This window comes from Neopsephotus bourkii, unplaced genomic scaffold, assembly GCF_033783945.1.
Source record: "Neopsephotus bourkii isolate Nb327-2 ecotype Australia unplaced genomic scaffold, CSIRO-AGI_Nbou_v1 NB_168, whole genome shotgun sequence".
Classification (NCBI taxonomy): domain Eukaryota; kingdom Metazoa; phylum Chordata; class Aves; order Psittaciformes; family Psittacidae; genus Neopsephotus; species Neopsephotus bourkii.
In genome coordinates this window covers 3,106,231-3,124,207 of record NW_026900684.1, presented here as the reverse complement: position 1 = coordinate 3,124,207, position 17,977 = coordinate 3,106,231, and the positions used below count along the sequence as shown (strand labels likewise).

At 41.4% G+C, this 17,977-nt stretch overlaps 2 protein-coding genes across 4 annotated transcripts in view; both read left to right on the top strand.

The window, feature by feature from the left end:
* The window catches only part of ASAH1 (N-acylsphingosine amidohydrolase 1), a 1,168,835-nt gene that overhangs the window by 1,136,890 nt on the left and 13,968 nt on the right, over window positions 1-17,977 (top strand). Inside the window, exon 2 of one of the 3 annotated variants that reach the window (XM_061371382.1) lies at window positions 15,861-15,942. In XM_061371382.1, coding sequence (XP_061227366.1) covers window positions 15,865-15,942 — 78 coding nt within the window. In that variant the 5' untranslated portion in view covers window positions 15,861-15,864. Of the gene's footprint in view, window positions 1-15,860; window positions 15,943-16,111; window positions 16,184-17,977 lie in introns of those variants that run through there. The other 2 variants (XM_061371389.1, XM_061371394.1) reach the window with 2 other exon arrangements.
* On the top strand, window positions 2,035-8,768 carry FRG1 (FSHD region gene 1). Its single transcript, XM_061371312.1, has 9 exons — window positions 2,035-2,197; window positions 2,529-2,596; window positions 3,906-4,028; window positions 4,960-5,017; window positions 5,187-5,301; window positions 5,689-5,793; window positions 6,538-6,629; window positions 7,658-7,768; window positions 8,641-8,768. The coding sequence occupies exons 1-9, from the start codon at window positions 2,136-2,138 to the stop codon at window positions 8,675-8,677; spliced, it is 771 nt and encodes a 256-aa protein (XP_061227296.1). The 5' UTR covers window positions 2,035-2,135; the 3' UTR covers window positions 8,678-8,768.

The following is a 17,977-nucleotide window of genomic DNA, read 5'->3' as shown; positions in this document are numbered from 1 at the left end:
AAGGAAGCAAACTAAGGATCAACTATTCTAATATTGGCTGTAAAATTCTAAGTAGTACCACAAGATTTCTAGAAGTCAGGCAACAACCTCTAGAAATGTAAGAAAACAGAATGTACTTGAGGATGAGGCTGAAATCAACTAATGGATTGCTAGTAATCTGGCTAGGTATCTCAATCTTGTATTTGGAAATCTGGATCTTCTCTGGTCCTTCACATACAGTAAGATCTGCAGGACCTTCACAACCGGACTCTATACAAGACTTTGCTAACACAGTACTTCCCTGACTATAGCTCTATGCAGAGACCAGAAGTGCCCAGCAAGCTGTCCATCACTGCCTGCAGCTTCCTGTACTGCCTAGTTTTTAGCTCTTACTGGAAAAACTAATTGCAAGATACAGGTTCAATAAACCAATAGTCACATACTGCCTACTACAGCAACACACTGCTTCAAGCTGTCCGTTTCCCAACCACCAATCGATGTGAGATGACTTCTTCCACTAACAAACTGCAACAGAAGTAGACACTAACAGGAAAGTAGCACACCACAGACACCAAAAAAAAAAGTATTCTGGATTTACACATTGCAGCAAATTTCATTCAAGTACTGCTTTGGCTGACAAGCACATGCCTCCTCCCAACTGCCTCTTCCCCAAAGCTCCAAAATGGGGGACTTGCCAAAAACTCCTGGAAGTCTGTAACTGTTGCTTTCATTTTACCTGGCAGGTGTAATGACTCGTTTCACAGGTAAAAACATGAGGTTAGTCATGTTAGACATGCAGATAGAAATTGAAAGCATTTTGGAGAGAAGGGGTGGGGTCCTAGATTCAATCAGACTATTTGTGGAAGCCACCTGCAGTCATCCACAAACTCCAGGGTCATTCACTGGGGTACTGCACATACAAAGCTTTATCACTTGGCCATGACTGCAGTGATTTTTAAAGGCCTTGACATAACAATGTATGAGACTCACATTTCTCACTTGTAGAAGGTACCTCTGAGGTGCTGAGAACTTGCAAGCATAGACAGGTAATGAATTCAGAAACCAAAAGGCAGCCATCCAATGCAAGCATCTCTGTATGTGTAACTGTTAGACAAGATTTGACAAGGATGGTACATTTCACTTGACCAGCTAATATCATCAGCAGACAACCTCTGGGCACAAACCCCCTTCCATTACAGTAAAGTAGAAACAATGGATTAGGAAGACTACACACAAATTAACTGCTCTAATGGGAAGCTTAATCACATATGTGCTATCAATGTCATTCCCCAACGATGCAGAGATACCTGTTGAGAAGGTAGTAAGTTAACTGTGTGAGAAAAGGATGGTTATGGCCCTAGGGAAAAGCCTGAAGTAGATTTTACTCTCAGGAATTCCAAGCAGCTAATAAAATAGAAAAAAAAAATACCATAAACCTCATTTTTCCCCTAGTTTGGTGTAATTGGTTGCCTTACAAGCTTTATTTCCCCAATGGTCCACCCCTGGAGGTGGTCAAGGCCAGGTTAGACAGAGTCCTGGGTGACACGGTGTACTGTGAGGTATCCCTGACCATGCAGGGGGTTAGAAGTAGATGATCGTATGGTCCTTTCCAACCCTAACTATTCTGTGATTCTATGATCTGTCTTCACAGGCTTACCTTGGAGCCTCTGCTCCTGCACCAGCACAGCCCCAAGTCACATCACCCTTGCCACTGAGACACTCGGGCACGGCCTGCTGCCCCTGGTAGAGGGCACAGGGCCAAGGGCTCTGCGGTGCATTCCTCAGATAAGCTTCTGAATACACCACGTGAAAAGGTTGCTACCACACACCGGGACAGGAAGCTGTAAACTCTTCACTCCTTAGCGCTAGGACAACCGGTGGCACCGAGCCACACTTATACAAAGGGGAGGTGCCGGGGAACACGCTTTTAAACGTGAACTTAAACTTTTCTCTATTCTCCCCCTCAAAACGTTTACCCGGCGCCAGCTACGTCCGACAACGCAGCGCTGACTGCGCGGCGCTCCACTGGCCCCACAGGAGGGCAGTATGCGCATGCGCGGAATGCAGGCGGACGCGGGCGGGAGGAAAGGTTTGTCGGTCCGCGGCTTCCGTCGGAGCGCACCCTGATGTGTCCTTCTGTGTTGCCGTAGCCAGACATGGCGGAATATTCGTGCGTTAAATCCACCAAGCTCGTCCTCAAAGGGGCGAAAGAGAAGAGGTGAGGAGTGGATTGTCCGCCGGCACCTTCTGCCCCGGCTTCCCGCTGCGGCAGGCGCTCGGACCGGGAGGCGCGGCCGGGCTCCCCGCTGCGGCGGGGGCTGTCGGAAACTGGTTAAGGGTGGGGCCTGGCTGTGCTGTGTAGTCCCTCTGGCTGCGGCCGGGCAGGCCGAACAGGGCAGGACTCCGGGACTGTGAGCCCCTTGCTCCCGCCTGGTGTCAGTGACCCGCTTCGGTGCGGCTTGGGAGTGAAGCTGTGCGGTTTGCTGGGGAGGGGACGGGTCGGATCGGATCGGAGGCACATTCTTACTTCCTTACATCTCTCTGTGCAGCAAGAAAAAACACAAGGAGAAGAAAAGGAAAAGGGAAGAGGATGCAGCAGAGCAACTTGATATTGTTGGTAAGCTGCTTTCCAGAATTCCACACGTGACAGTGTGGAAACTAGGGGATGGCGAAGCCATAGAGGTTGTTAAAGGGCTTTGCAAAAGAAATGTAGCTTCTGTAGAGATTTGTGACTGTTTCAAAACATGCTGTTTGCATGCTGGGGTTTTCCTAGACTCCAGATGGAACTTCTGACAAGAATGGGATGGATCTTACAGTTATCTTTTTAGCTGAAGCATGTTCTTATATGATCTTAAGCTATTTATTAGCTTGGATTTTTTTTTCCCCTGTTTTCTCTCCAATAGTATTTGCTTCAGGAGGAGAAACATTTTAGAACTGTAATGCTGTTCTTTAGTGAGGGCATTTCTATGTAAACGACTTACATCTTCTGTTACTATCACTTTGAAAATGAATGATTGGATTTCCTGTGCTTTCTGTGCTTACTCTGCCACTAGTTACTTTCTGATTGCATTCTTTGGTTCACTCAACCTTCTGTCTTTTCTAAAGGAAAAGAGTCTTGGGGGGCCTTGTTTCTTGGGTGATGTATTGAATCTAATTCTACATGCATGAGTGGAATGTTCAGGGTGTATAGGACAAGACAAATAACTATATGTTGTATAAAGATAGTGGAAGATTATTTCAGCTCAAGGCAGAATAACCTGCCAAATTTACCATGTGTAAAAAAGATACGTTCAGATTAATTAAAATCAGTTATTATCTTCATTAGGTAGGAAGTATTTGTAAAACGGTATGCCAGGAGAAAATTTCACTGTGTAACAGGTACAAAGGTCATAATTCTAAGTCATACATGTGGGTAGGGATACTTCTAATGTTGTTAGAATTCTGTGGGGCTCAAAAATTCAAACACAGATTGGCTTGAATAACCTAAGCCTAAGGTTCCAGCTCACCTGAAGTATTTTAACAGCAAGATGAGCTAGTTTTTCTGTTTCTGTTGGAGAAGCTAGTAATTGGATATGGCCCCTAAAATGGTCCAGAGGAAAAAGAAAACACAAAATACCTTCCTTGCAAGGTGTATATTTGCTGCTGAATGGATCAGCTTGCTCTATGGACTAACACAAAGAAGGGTTGAAGTGCAGGAGCCTGTAACTAGGGGTGTCAGGGTGGCTGGAGCAGCAAGACGTCCCAGTTCAGTAGCAATACTGTTAAATTTGCTCTGTGCTATAAAATAATCCACAAAGATCTTGAGATGGCAATAGCAGTTGTATCTCTAGAATTTCAAATCTCAGAGAAGACACTCCTAGAAATACCATGTGTAACTGCTGTAATCAGAAGTTTTAATTCTCCTATTAACTCTCTTTGTATTTTAGGAAACTGGTGGGCTGTCCGTAATTTTGGTGAAATTACGGGAACGATAGCTATAGAAATGGATAAAGGAGCTTACATCCATGCCCTCGACAATGGCTTGTTTACTCTTGGAGCACCACATAAAGGTTTGCTACAGGAAATCTGGGAATAAGTAGTTTTAGTAATGAAATGCACAAGAGCATAAAATGAGCTTGACTTAGAGGCAAGTAGTTTTACAGCTAAAAAGGCTTACTACAAATAATGCAATAAACCTAGCCATAGCATGCAGATGACTTAAACCTAATGACTGTCGGTTTCACTGATCTTGTGGTTTATGTGTACAATAAATTGAACTGCATTGGAGATGATCACCTGTTAAAGGCCATACTGCTTACTGGATAAAAGGCAGTATAACTTTTATTAAATCCTATAAAATCTTTATGGTGTCATTTCAGGAGTGGAACTCAAGGCAGATGAGTTTCTAGGCTTATTGCTGCATCCTCATCTTAATATATTTGTTTTGTTGTGGCACAAGTGGGCTGCTAATGCGGTCGAATAATTAGCTTATCCTTACTTTGAATTTAATAGCCCTCAGTCAGACAAGGAGTGCTCCAGAACACTGAGCTGTGTTTCACCTCCAGTGTGAGATCAAAGCAATGATGGCAGTATTCTCTCCTTTTGGTTTTGAAGGATGGAGAGGCTAGCAGCTTTTAGGATACTGAGTTGTGTTATCATACCTGAACCTTAGTACATTTTGTTGTGGAAAAAAATATCATTACAAATAGATGAAGGTTTTCAAAGCCACAAGAATTATGAAACATTGTCAACTGTAAATTACTTTATACAAGGACTGTCTTTGTCTTGCTGTAAGCACTCTAAATACATGAAATGAGCACCTGCATTACGTTCATAAAGTGAATATTCAGAAAAGGAATTTTTAAAGAAAGAAAGTATTGCAGCTTTCCATAGTACTTAGCAATGGCCATGTTTAATTCTTTTTGAAGCTGCAGTATTAACAGGCTAAAATACTGTATGTTTAATACTTCATACTTAACTAATGGAAAATTCATTCCTCAGATGATGAAGGCCCTAGTCCTCCTGAACAGTTTACAGCAGTAAAGTTGTCTGATACAAGGTAATTACTGAACCAATGTTACCATCTTTGGTACTTGTTATCTTTGTTTCTCCTGTGAATAAATGTTTTTATATTCTCTTGAAATACATTGTCTAGTAAAAAATGTTTGTGATGTGTTAAGATATTGTGAATTGCTTGACTTAAAAATTCTTTGCATTTTCTCTTTGAGGATTGCTCTGAAGTCTGGTTATGGCAAATACCTCGGTATAAATTCAGATGGACTTGTCATTGGACGTGCAGATGCGATAGGGTCAAGAGAGCAGTGGGAACCTGTCTTCCAAGATGTAAGCTGTTTGGAATAGTTCATTTGACTTTCTTAGCTTTTCACTGTATTTTAAATTAATCTATATTGATGTTCTTTGCCTGTCAAGTAAAAGCCTTTTGCAGTCTCTTCTATATTGTAACATTTAAACTTCCAGTTTCCCAGCTGCAATGCATTTCTATAATTGGAAGCTCTTAGAATACTTCAAGTTAATGCATTTTTGGACAGCTGTAAGCATCTTAAGAATAAAGGAGCCAGCATGTCCACTGGCTAGCTATTGACATGTCCATACATAAAAGAATAAAATGCATTTGCAGAATTATTTGGTATATTGTAGAGAATAAATGTTATGAATCATGGATTATATGCAAACTCTTTATATGAACAATATGTGATGTTATATCTGCAGAAGAAAATGGCATTACTAGCAGCAAACAGCCGTTTTATTAGATGCAATGAAGAGGGAGACATAGAAGCCAAAAACAAAACTGCAGGGGAAGAAGAAATGATCAAGGTAATCTAACTTCCACAATTACTTTGCAATTGGCACAGATACTCAAACAAGCAGGTGTCTGTGTGCTGCAGATTACTGTTAATGCAGTTATAATAGCTTTCTATAAGCTGTCAAGTGCTTTGGTTACAAGACAGGTAAATGAGCTGTGAGGCTATATAAACCCAAGGTACTTCCAGTAGAGGTAGGAAGATACATTAGCACTACGGAAGGGCAAGAAGAAGGGAGGGGGCAGGACAGTCTGTGTGATAGTCCAGATAGTTCCGAAATAACTTCTTGGTATGGAAGAGATAAAGTATGACTGTAGCAGGGACAGAGAAGGTTTACCATGATATGTAGAAGGGGAGATATTTTAAGTAGGAGAATGTAAAAAGACTATATTGACTTTATCTTGACATGGAAAATATGTGTTCCTTCAGGTACAGGTAGGTGTCTGTGAGAGAAATACTACTTTTAAATCAGTCTCTGAAAAAGGCATTTTACCCCTGCTAAAACTAAGAACTGGAATAGTGCTTCTCCGAGATGAAGGCAATCAGATTTTACAGTAGCTTTGAGGATCACATTTAATATTTCTCAGGAGGCAGCTTTTGCTTTTATTGCAGTTGTTTCTTCTTGTGAATTAACCAATTTGAAAACTGTGAACTTTCATTTTGTTACTAAGGGTATGTTGTTGTCTTTACCTGGAACTTCTGGTTTTAAAAAACAGAGGCATTTTCTATTCTGTTTTGTTTTTCTCTCAATGACTAGATTCGTACTTGTGCTGAAAGAGAAGCTGAGAAGAAAGATGATGTTCCACATGAAGACAAAGGAAATGTTAAACAGTGTGAAATCAATTATGTGTATGTAGTTCAGAGCAGGTTCAAGTACTTTTTTGCTCTTCTCTTTGGGGTTGTCTTTGGAAGGGCCAAGCTCCCACACAACTTTTCATTCTCTTTCCCCTCAGCAGGACAAGGGAAGAAAACAGGATGAGAAAGCTTGTGGATTGAGATAAAGATGGGGAGATTGCTTACCAGATACTGTCACAGGCAAAATAAGATTCAACTTGTAGAAAACTATTTAAATTTATTGCCCATTAAAGTAGATTTGGGTAATGAGAAACAAAGACAAAAATTAAAACCACGACCTTTCCTTCACCCACCTCCCAGGCTCAGCTTCACTCCCAGAGTATTCTACCTGCTTCTCCAAGCAGGATGAGGATATGGGTCCATACATAAGACCTTTCTGCCACTCCTTTCCTGTCCCACTTTTCTCCTGTTCAGGCATGGCCCTCTCCATGGACTGAAAGGGAATATTCACTCCACTGCCTGAAGCACCTCCCTCACTCTCCTTCTCAGTCTTTGATACACTGCCATCTCAAACTTCTGGTTTTACCTGTCCTCCTCTGCCTATGTGGCATTTTGCCTTTTCTTAAATACATTTTCACAGAGGTGCCACCAGCTTTGCTGATGGACTCATCTACATTCTGCAGTGGCTCCAGAACAGGGCAGGCCCTGGCCCTGGCCCTTTCACACAGGGATCACCCTTGAAGCTCACCACTAGCAGCACTTTGCCACCTACACCCAATACACTTTCCCTCCCTGACCTACCATGCTAGTAGTTCAAGAAGGAGCACTTTAGAACTTATAACCACGTCATGCTTATTGTGTAGGGCTTACTCCCATTTAGACGGAAAAAAAAGAAAACAAAACCCTGAATATCTTCATCTACAGAAGTCTTAGTATTTGGTACTGTAATGGTTTGCTTGGTTTTATTAAGCCAGTTGTCCACTCTGTAATAGAAGTTAAGATTCTTATCACACCTGTTCCTTTAACTTTTTCAATAAAGCAGTTACACTCTTTTACTTTTTTTTTTTTCCTTCCCCTTACAGAAGGAAATTCCAAAGTTTTCAAGACAAAAAGCTTAAAATAAGCAAAGAAGATACAAAAGCCCTTAGAAAAGCCAGGAAAGAAGGCACTTTTCATGAAATGCTGCTCGACAGGTACTTTGGAGTACAAGAAATAATGTCATGATTTAAAAACTACTCAAAGATGGAATTATAGTAAACCTGGGGTACAAAAGAGAGCTACATTTCATGGGGTAGGGTGTTAAGCATTTCCTCTTGGGTCAGTGATCAGCCTGAGTTCTGGGGTTGGCTTCTTTTTGTGGTCTGCGTTTCCACTTCTTAAACTGAAGTTTATAGGTTTGGATTTACCCAGAAATTAATTGTTTCAGAAAGCTTTAAGTAGGCTGTTCAGTCTGTTTAGTACAGGAGAGTTGAGGGATACATCTTTTTAACCACAAAATCAAGCTATTTTAACATTTGTAATATCTATGGCACCAAAGCATTTTGGAGAGTGGAAAGCTGCATTTTAAAGAGAAATAGGATTTATTAAGAACACTCTTCATGCAATCTAGTAGGAATAATCTTTTTCCCCACGTGAGCTGAGACTATAGAAATTGTCCTGGATTTTTAAAACATTCTGTATCAATATATAGCAGAAATGTTTGCATTAATTCAGTTGGTGGAATGCAGAAGACTATTCTGATGATTGCAAGTGATGGGAGAAGACTCCTGGGACATCAGAGGTTGAGTGTTAGTTTCAAATCACACTGAATCTGGGTGGAGAAAATGCAATTTGTGGTGATTTGAAGGGAAAGACAAGGTTAACTTTAGACATTGCAGTTCTATCTCCTTAAAAAAACAAAGTTAATTATAAATCCAAAGTATAGTTAGGCTTTATATGTGCTTTACTGAAGTAAAGTTTAAGAAAAATTGCTTTTAATGCTTAATGCTTTGAGGCAGCGAAAACACCTTGGTGTAATCATATTTAGTCTTAACCTAAACCTTGTTTCATTACTTTTTCCATACAGGAGAGCAAAAGTGAAATCGGATAGATACTGCAAGTGACAACCAGCTGGTCCATTTTCTTCTACAGCTTTGATGATAGTGTAGTAATTGAAAATGAGAGTAAAATGTTTTGTAATTATTTTTTATTGAAGGAGTTTTGCTGTTGTTTTTGTTACCTTATTTTTAAAGGATCGCCTGAGAGTTGTAATTAACTGTCAAACTAATGTCATCTTTCACTAGTGAATACTATTACATTTACTCTAAAACTACATGCTATTAAAATAGTGAGATAATTATTTAATGGGAAAGAAATTGACCCAGTGATTCTTCCAAAGCTGATGAAAGGAACCTGAATGAAGAGACAGGGCAGAAGACATTAAGGGCTGAAGAGAACAGTGATGAAGTTCACAAGCAAAATATGGTTAACACATTGAATGTGTAAGAAGTATGCAACTATTGAACAAGAAGAAATAATTGAAAATTCATGTCTTGGAACACATCCTCTCAGATACTGAGTAGGACGTTTGTGGAGCCAGTGATTCAGGTGAGGACTGGGCGAGAATATTCAGATGTAGTCCCGAATATTGCATAGGGCACTGCATCAAGTGAAGACTGGGCTAGAATATTCAGCCTTCATAAAACAATGTTCTAAACAGATAAGTGATGTAATCCTTATGTTGGAAAAAGTGTTGCCAAGTCACAGAACCCTATTACAAATGAAAATGCAAGTGGTTTCATAAGAAAAGGGGATGGCTCTTCTGTGTTAGCAGGCTGCTTGTTTTACAAGAGGGAAAAAATGATTTTGCTGGTTTCTCTATGGCATAGACTTTATTTAATAAAAGACCGGGGACTTTTTTATGGTCATGTATAATATGCATTCCTAGTATCTCATAAAATACAGCACCCCTGTCTGCCCTGACTACTAAGAAGCTTTACAGTAACAACATCTCCATAGGAACTATCTCAGAACAATTGCTTACTCTCTCCACAGCTTCTGTAGTCATAAAGGTTACTTGGTAAGAATGTTGAGCATTTTCATGGGAATAATTTAAATTGTCTTTATGGAGCTCCTCCTGGCTGTCAGTTTGAACTGCACATATAGTACAAAACTGTAAGCTCATGCAAGATAGTGATGTGTCTGAAAAGAGCACAAGAACAGACTAATAGAGCCTAGCCAGTAATGGCAGTTTATATTGGTCTAATTTCATAGGCATTTGGCCTTGAGGAAAAGGGACAAAGAATTTAAGTACATCATAACTTTTTAAACCTTTTATTGATTTTCAGCATGAAAACAAATTATAGCTGGTTAAGAAGGCCAGATGAGGTTAGCAATAAAAGCATATAGTTTTTCAAAGAACTTAAAAAATATGGATATAGCCCACACACATTTTATGGAACCAAAGGAAGAAGATCTCCACAGGCTGGGCACATTCATGAGGTAACATTTTTAGAAGAGCAAACAAAAGTCTAAGCCTTCCACAGATGGCATTTTTAGGCTTATCATGCTCTATCAGTGCTCTGTCCCACTGAGTACAGGGACTTTTGCCACAGGGATTTTTCTTCTAAGGCAGAATAATTTATGTATTTGTTTTATACCTGTTAAACCTACTCTTAACAGCTATTTTACAAGAATAGGCACACTCACTAGTTCTTTGTATGAATATGTTTTGGAATGACTGCCTTTTCACTTAAGCTTTTTCTGTTGAGACAACAAATGAGAAATCAAAATGCCGCCTCTGGGGAGCTGGTTTGTGCAGCGATATTGGGACTGTTGTGCTGGTAACTTTTTTGTACAGACAAATCCTTGGAGACCTGGTGGCATTCCAGCTGCTTCACAAGAGTTTGTGTTTTAATACCAATAGAAGTTACAACAGAATGCTGAGAAATTAAATAAGCAAGGTTTGTGTTGAATAAAAAAACAATAAAACAAATGAGAATTTTCTCAGTTTTCAGAGGTACAAAAGCCCCCTTAGTGGTTGGGGATTTTTAACTTCTAGAGAACTGTCTTTTCCCTTATGTCTATGACTTTTCTTACTGTATTTCAGGAAATGCTATTAACCAAAATGTAATAGTATCATGCAGTCACATAAACTGAGTGAATACTTGAGCTTTTTTACCAGTTCAATGGCTTCATTTTAAAGTTTTCACAGATTTTTATTTATTGTTCTAGTACAAAACTTTGAGTCTAAGCACGTAGAAGGAATGACTGGAAGTTATCACAGTATCACAGTATGCTAGAGATTGGAAGGGACCTCAAAAGATCATCTAGTCCAATCCCCCTGCCGGAGCAGGAATACCTAGATAAGTTTACACAGGAACGTGTCCAGGTGGGTTTTGGATGTCTCCAGAGAAGGAGACTCCACAACTTCCCTGGGCAGCCTGTTCCAGTGTTCTGTCACCCTCACTGAGAAGAAGTTTCCTCTCAAGTTTAAGTGGAACCTCTTGTGTTCCAGTTTGTACCCATTGCCCCTTGTCCTATCATTGTTTGCCACTGAGGAGAGCCTGGCTCCATCCTCGTGACACACTTTATCTTTGTTTCCTGTCAATTTCTATTAACTATGCATTCTTTCAAGAATGCAGGCAATTGCTGGGAATGTCAACATGTTTGTAGTGAGTCTCTGTTAAAACATTTTCAGAAAGAAATTGCAATTAGCAGAACTGATCCTTGATTCTGATTTTTTTTTAGGGGGTGTTTCCAGAATTATGTTAAACTTCCCTCACATACTGATAACCCAGTTATAAAATCTCATTGTATCAGTTCTGGATATTTGGCTTGTATTAAGTGAATGGCTCCAAGGAAAATTAAAAGTGTGTAAATTATCAATGTTAAGTTATTTGCAATATTACTTAAGCCCTGTACAGTGATGTAGTACAGGGGAAAAAAGCTCCCTGTCTTTTAGTGGTCTTGAAAGAGAATAGTTGGCTTTTCCAGGGAACTCTGTGTATAACGTGATTGCTCTCAAATAAGAATAGATACCCTGTCAATCAGCAAACCATATAGGCAGAGTGTGAGGCTGAATTTTTTACCAGTAGCAGAAATGGCCAAGCAGATGAAACTGATTGTATGTTTAGTTTAGAGACTTTACAATCACAGTGTATCTCCATATGCTCTATGACTCAATTTTTGTGAAGAAGAGGGGTATGCTGCCTTTTCCACAGTTAATAAAGGCCATAATTTGAGTTCTTATATTGTGAGAAAAGATGCATTCTGCATGTCTAGGTGTGACAGAAGGGAGTGCTGAATTTTCAGGAAGAAGGCCAAAAGCTAGGGCTAAAGAGACAATTTGCTGGCAAATGTTGCTAGCTGGAGTCTGAGGAGTTCTTGGAAGAAAATGCAGCATAGCTGTGGGTTGTGCTATCACAGGAAAAACAAAGAAAAATAATTGATTTTTTTCCCAGAGCTCCTCAGTTTGGTCTAGGACTGGGTATTAGGATTCGGTTCTGGTTACAAGTACCACAGCACATGTCCCTCCCCAGAAATGTAAGTAACCTGGTGTACAACTGTCATGGTTTAAACACCAGCATCATGGACCTGGAAGTGGCCCTGATGCCAAAACTACTCCTGGAAATGCTGGGAAAAAGGTGGCAACACAAGGAGCAGGCTGCAGGCCAGAGTAATTATTTATTTGGCAGTCCACTGCAGGTGTCACTGATCCACAATCACTGTGAATCTTAAATGCATCTGAAGTGAGTGCTGAAGGTTGAAATAGACTGATGTGACACTATGTGGTTTTCCTTTCATGAATAGAAAGGAATTTTCTATTTCCTGTTTGTCAGTGTAAATAGGAGAATGCAAGGTGTAGGTGCTGTAAGTAGGTCCAAGTGATAGTAATGGAAGCATGTTTGTTATAAACTTTGCAATAAGTGAAACAAAAAGAAATGCTACAGCAAGTGAAGTAACATTGTCCTAAGAAGTAGTACTGGATTCAGCAAAGGACAAGCAGCATTGCAGGGAATAAGGATACTGTAGTAGCAATTGGGTCACCCTTTGTGTTGAAACTAATGATACACTAGATTCTTGCTAAGAAAATGTTGCCTGACATAACACAGAAGCAGAGGTCTGGGGAATTTACTGGAATTTTAGTTCCAGAAAAGGAAAGGAAAGGTATGACAAAACAGTGAAGATCAGTATGTCTGTTGAACTGTTGCTGTAAGGAATTTGTTAGGATATTTTCCCACTGGAGGTATTAATGAAGTCTTGGTGATACCATGTCTAGGAGTAGTGTTAGCACAACTTGTAGCTGAAGCAGAGAGAAAAGGGGAAGTAATTTGTGCAGCCTCTCCTTGTGGAGGAAGGCACAAATCAGGGGAATAGTAATACAGTACGACACGAGTACAAAGCAGAGGGTAGACATGAAGTACTAGGTGTGTCACCAGCTGTTAGTACAGTTAATGAGTAAAGCTGCACATCTTACAAAGCTTTTTTCTTTTGACTTAACTTGGATTTTTGAAAATTGATGGAGGAAATCTAGACAACAAAATGGTACTGGTGTGGACTCTGGAGACAAAGCATTCTGATAGGAAAGCAGTGGGACAGCCATAGTCAGACAAACACGGGTGCTGGAGTATGTTAGTGATTCCTTAAGCCAAAAATTTCCTTATTGCTGAAAGAACTAAACCAGAAGTATAAAGAGGCTTCAAAAAAGTAAGTTGTGAATGTTTAATGTGACGATGGCATAATTTTGTTGTCAGAGCATTCAAAGCTTTCAATTTTCCAAAGTCATAGTTTATTTTCTACTGTTAAAAATGTCCTAAAGATGGTAAAGCATGTAGATGAAGATAAAGATAGTGTGAGAAATGGTCTCTAGATAAAACAGTGAAGCAGCTATTCATTCAAGCTTTTGCAAAAACGGTTGTCCTGGCAAGTAGGCACACACAGCAAAGGCAGAACTTTGATTTGTATTTCCTACCCTGTTCCCTCCCTTGTTTCCTCATTGGTTGGGTACTCCAAGATTTACAGCCTATCCAGCATGTATAATCTACATGCTAACTGTCCCGCTTCTGTTTACATCTCCCCTCACTCAATTTCGTACCCCCTTCCTCTTATTTATTTGTCTCCTTTTATGGTTCAGTTTCATAACTCTCTGGCAGACATGTGGTACCTCAGCTGACTGTTTAACTATAGAACCAGTTTGCACCCACTTAGTTTCATAAGTTGTACAGAGATAGCATTCTTTTTAACCACAGTGTGTCTGTCACCCAAAGATGACATTGTCTTTAACTACAGAGTGTGCCTGTTTAAGTCATGATATTTCAAGCCCTTTGTTTTGTTCTTTTAGTAACTTAGCCCCAGCCCAAATATTGCAAAGTCTTAATATTACAAAGCCTTAATACTGCAAAGCCCCATCCCTGATATGCAAAAACAACAGTTTCTCTTGCAGTAAGGCACCTAAATGCTGCCTGCTCCAGAAGTGAAAGCTAAGCAAAAGGCATTGCAGATGTTTAGAAAATAACAGGACGAACTCAATCTGACTATTTCTCACATTAGACTGCAATAGTATGTTCAGTTACCTGTGTGTAAATGCAGAATTATTGCCTGGTATTTGTGTTCAACCAGAAAAATTTGCCTGAGCCCTAAGGAAACAAAGCAGTTTCTTATGTGTGAAAGACACTCCCATGAAAATCTCCAGGTTTCTCCTGTTACGCTATAATTTTCCTCATTTCCTGAATCCCCTAATTGGTTCTGTAAGTTCTTCCATCAGTACTTAATGCTTTCTGCCTTGGTCTCTAAAGCGCTGTGCAATTCCACGCTGAGATGATTCCTTCCTACACACTGCTGCATGCCCTCCCTTTGCCCAAGGCTTTCACATCTTACAACGCGTTTCTTTTATCCTTTCCTGTTTCTTAATTTCTGCAATGCAATGTAGATTTCAATCAACCAAGGACTTCCTTTTCTTACCACCCCTGGTTTGTTTTATAAGAGTTAATTGCACAGCCAGTTAAGTCATGATATGAAAGACTGCATTACTTCTTTTATGTGGGCCTAAAAATGTGACACATCTGGGGCACTGCATGAAGCTCGAGACACAAGCTAAAACGCAAGCATCCTAGAAGGTTTTTAGTATTTATTTATGGTGCTTCCAAAAGCTGTTGCTAACGTATATACTCATTACCTGTTCATTTGCTCACACTAAAATTATACCTTTTATTGTAAGCTATTTGGAGGATGCACCTTACTCTGCTGCTGGCTTGTATGTGATAATACAACAAATAGATTTGCATATAGTAGTAAACAAATAATCAGTAATGGAATGCTGGGCTGCATCAAAAGCAGCATGGCCAGCAAGTCAAGAGAGGTGATTCTCCCTACCTATTCTGCTCTTATGAGACCCCACCTGCAGTGCTGCATCCAGTTCTGGGGCCCCCAACATAAGAGGAATGTAGACTGATGGAGCATGTCCAGAGGAGGGCCATGAAGATGATCAGGGGGCTGGAACACCTCTCCTATGAAGACAGGCTGGGAAAGCTGGGGCTGTTCAGACCAGAGAAGAGGCAGCTTCAGGGAGACCTCAGAGCAGCTGCCAGTACCTAAAGGGGGCCTACTGGACATCTGGGGGAGGTAGTGACAGGACAAGAGGGAATGGCTTGAAACTGAAAGAGGGGAGGTTTAGATTAGACATTAGGAAGAAATTCTTCACTATGAGGCTGGTGAGGCACTGGCACAGGTTGCCCAGAGAAGCTGTGGTTGCCCCATCCCTGGCAGTGTTCAAGGCCAGGTTGGATGGGGCTTGGCGCAACCTGGTCTAGTGGAAGGTGTCTCTGCCCATTGGCAGGGGTGTTGGAACTAGATGGTCTTCCAGGTCCCTTCCAACCCAAACTATTTGGTGTATGTGCTTTAGATGGGTATATACTCATACTCTGTCATTAGACTCTCTCCAGTTGCCCATTTCCTGCGCTCTCGAGCAGGCAAGATGGAGAAAACTCCATCTTCCTAACAAAGGCACCTGTCTTGCACCTGTCGTCACCATAAAAACCTGCCTAAAATTCTCCCGAGGACGCAGAGTAATTACAGTATTTATGAAGTGAAAACAAGTGCCACGGGTTTTGCTTTTAGCGTTACCTAAGAGACTCCATTTTAGTTCAGATCTTCCTGTGCAGGACTTCTCTCTTGTGGAACTATGACTGGAAAACACCAAGGAGGGCTGGGGCAGCAGTGCCGCCGCCGCCCCGGCCCTCCCTCCGCCGCCCGCCTCCTCTGACAGGCGAGGCGGGGCCGTGTCATGCGGGCCGCCGCACCGGGAAGCAGGATGGCGGGCTGGGGCTGGGCGCTGCTGTGCCCCGCCGCACTCCTTGTCGCGGCGGAGCTCGTCTGGGCGCCGGACCCGGTGAGCCTGGCGGCGGGAGGAGAGGGGGCCAGCGCGGAACGGAGGGGATCGCTCCCGGCTCTCTCCGGGGGAGGAGGCGGCCGGGGCCGGGCGGTGTGAGGGCAGCCGGCCCCACGCAGGAGGCCTTTAGTTTCACGCGTGTGGGTTCGAGGTAGCGCCTGGTTCCCCTCACGGACTTTGTAACTTCTAAATGGCTCCTCTGACAGCTTTGGTTGCGGTTACAAGTCTTGGCGTTTATAGGGTGTGCTTTACAAGTCCTTACTCATCCCCGCGTTCAGTTTCATACACATCTGTAATGTGAATATTGTAATGTTACAGCAAAGCAGCGATATTCAGAAGGAAACTTGAGAAGGCCTTGCTAAAATTACATACGCTTTTGAATCTGCTCAGTGCATTTGTTATAGCTGTACCCAAGGTTAGAAGTGTGGAGCAGGTGCGCTTGGGGTATCCTGGTTTGGTTTTGTTTTTTATTTTAACTGAATAGGTGAAATATTTAACTTTTGGTGGAATTGACAGGTCAGGGGAGGGGGGGGGGGGAGTTACTTGGGACCTGCTGGCTTCCATCTCCTGCGTACGTAAATTGCTGTTCTTGCTTCCTGAAGTGTTTCGTTATTCCCAAAGCTTCAAAGCACTTTTTGATCTCTTCAGTTTCCCAATCTTCTCATCCTCTGGGAAGAGGACAGGTTTTTAAATATCTCTGGATCTCAAAATACTGTTTTGCATCCTGTTTTTAAATACAGTTTATATTAGATTTTTAAATATTTTGGGAACATACTACTTCCTGTATTCTTTTGTGTTTGCTATAAGACCTTTCCTAGCAAGTTATATTGATTTCAGTAAAATGAGTGTGGGTTTTGGGAGAGGTAGAACTGCAGGAAAGGCTCTGGAGGACTGTGGACATCCGGGTGACCCATCTTCCCTTACTGCCCTGACTATACAGGATTTTCGTTAACCAGGAACATGGAAGCTAAATGCCATGAATTACATCTCAGTGGTGCAGTCAGTCCGTTTAGCTTTTGGTTAGGCCCCCTCAGCCATACTCAACTTTTTGTCCAAGCTGCAGTTTAAGTTGGCTTGGTCCCCATTTCTTCATCGTTGCCAGAGTACTCTCAGCTTCCTTGCTCAGAAAGGTGCAGAGCGGTGGGACTGCTGCGGCAGACAGAGTGCTGCACTGGCATCGTCCTGTAGGGGAAGAGGAGCAGGGAGAAAAATGTATTAGGCCACAGAGTTCATAGACAGAACGATGCTGCATGCAACGGATTACTTTGCCTGAAAGAGATTGAATGCCATGTCCTTAAACTGTAGAACCTTAGTTTGTAGCTCAAATGGGTCTTTTTGTATTTAGTTTTAAATATGAAGATGGGAAACACTGAATATTCAGGAAGGATGCCGGATATGGTCCACCTCAGAAGTATTTCTGAGAGTAATAAGGAAAGCACTGGCATTCCTCAGACTGGGGGAGTACATTCCACCTGTTTCATATTCATGAAATCAGGCTAAGTTTTAAAATATTAACTCGGCAGTCATTAAGCCATGCATTAATTTTCTGTACTAGAGTGAATAATAACTGTCATCACTTGATATTCTGTTCCCAGGTCGCAATTAATCTTAGCAGTTTTCTGGCTGGTTTGGTTCCTGTTCTGGTCTACCTTTTTTTTTTTCTTTTTATATGATCAGTTGTAATAGAAATCATCTGTGCTACTTCCATTTTTAATTCTTGTTTCCATCTTTCCCCATACCATGTTGTCTTTCTCCTCCACTGTGTTCTCTTTCTTTCTTTGGTCCTGTGCTGCCACACATCCATTTTTGTATTGTTACGTGCATGCAAATTTGAAAGAAAAAAAAGAGGTTTTAATCACCACTCAAGAATAGCTGTATTCCTCCTAGGCATCTCAGTGCATGTTTGAAAAGCAAGTCTATAGTGATGACCTCCTGATTGGAGCCAGCTCTGCTGGCTCTTTCTGGGACACCCTCTCTGGCTTGTCACATTGGAAACTTAAGGCGATCCTCTCATCCTGGAAGGTTGCTCCTGCTT

Excerpts from the sequence above, each read along its gene's own strand:
- FRG1 (XM_061371312.1), top strand. The coding sequence starts at position 2,136 with ATGGCGGAATATTCGTGCGTTAAATCCACCAAGCTCGTCCTCAAAGGG. Across the intron at positions 2,198-2,528 it reads AAAGGGGCGAAAGAGAAGAG|CAAGAAAAAACACAAGGAGA; the intron begins GTGAGGAGTGGA and ends CTCTCTGTGCAG. Across the intron at positions 7,769-8,640 it reads CATGAAATGCTGCTCGACAG|GAGAGCAAAAGTGAAATCGG; the intron begins GTACTTTGGAGT and ends TTTTCCATACAG.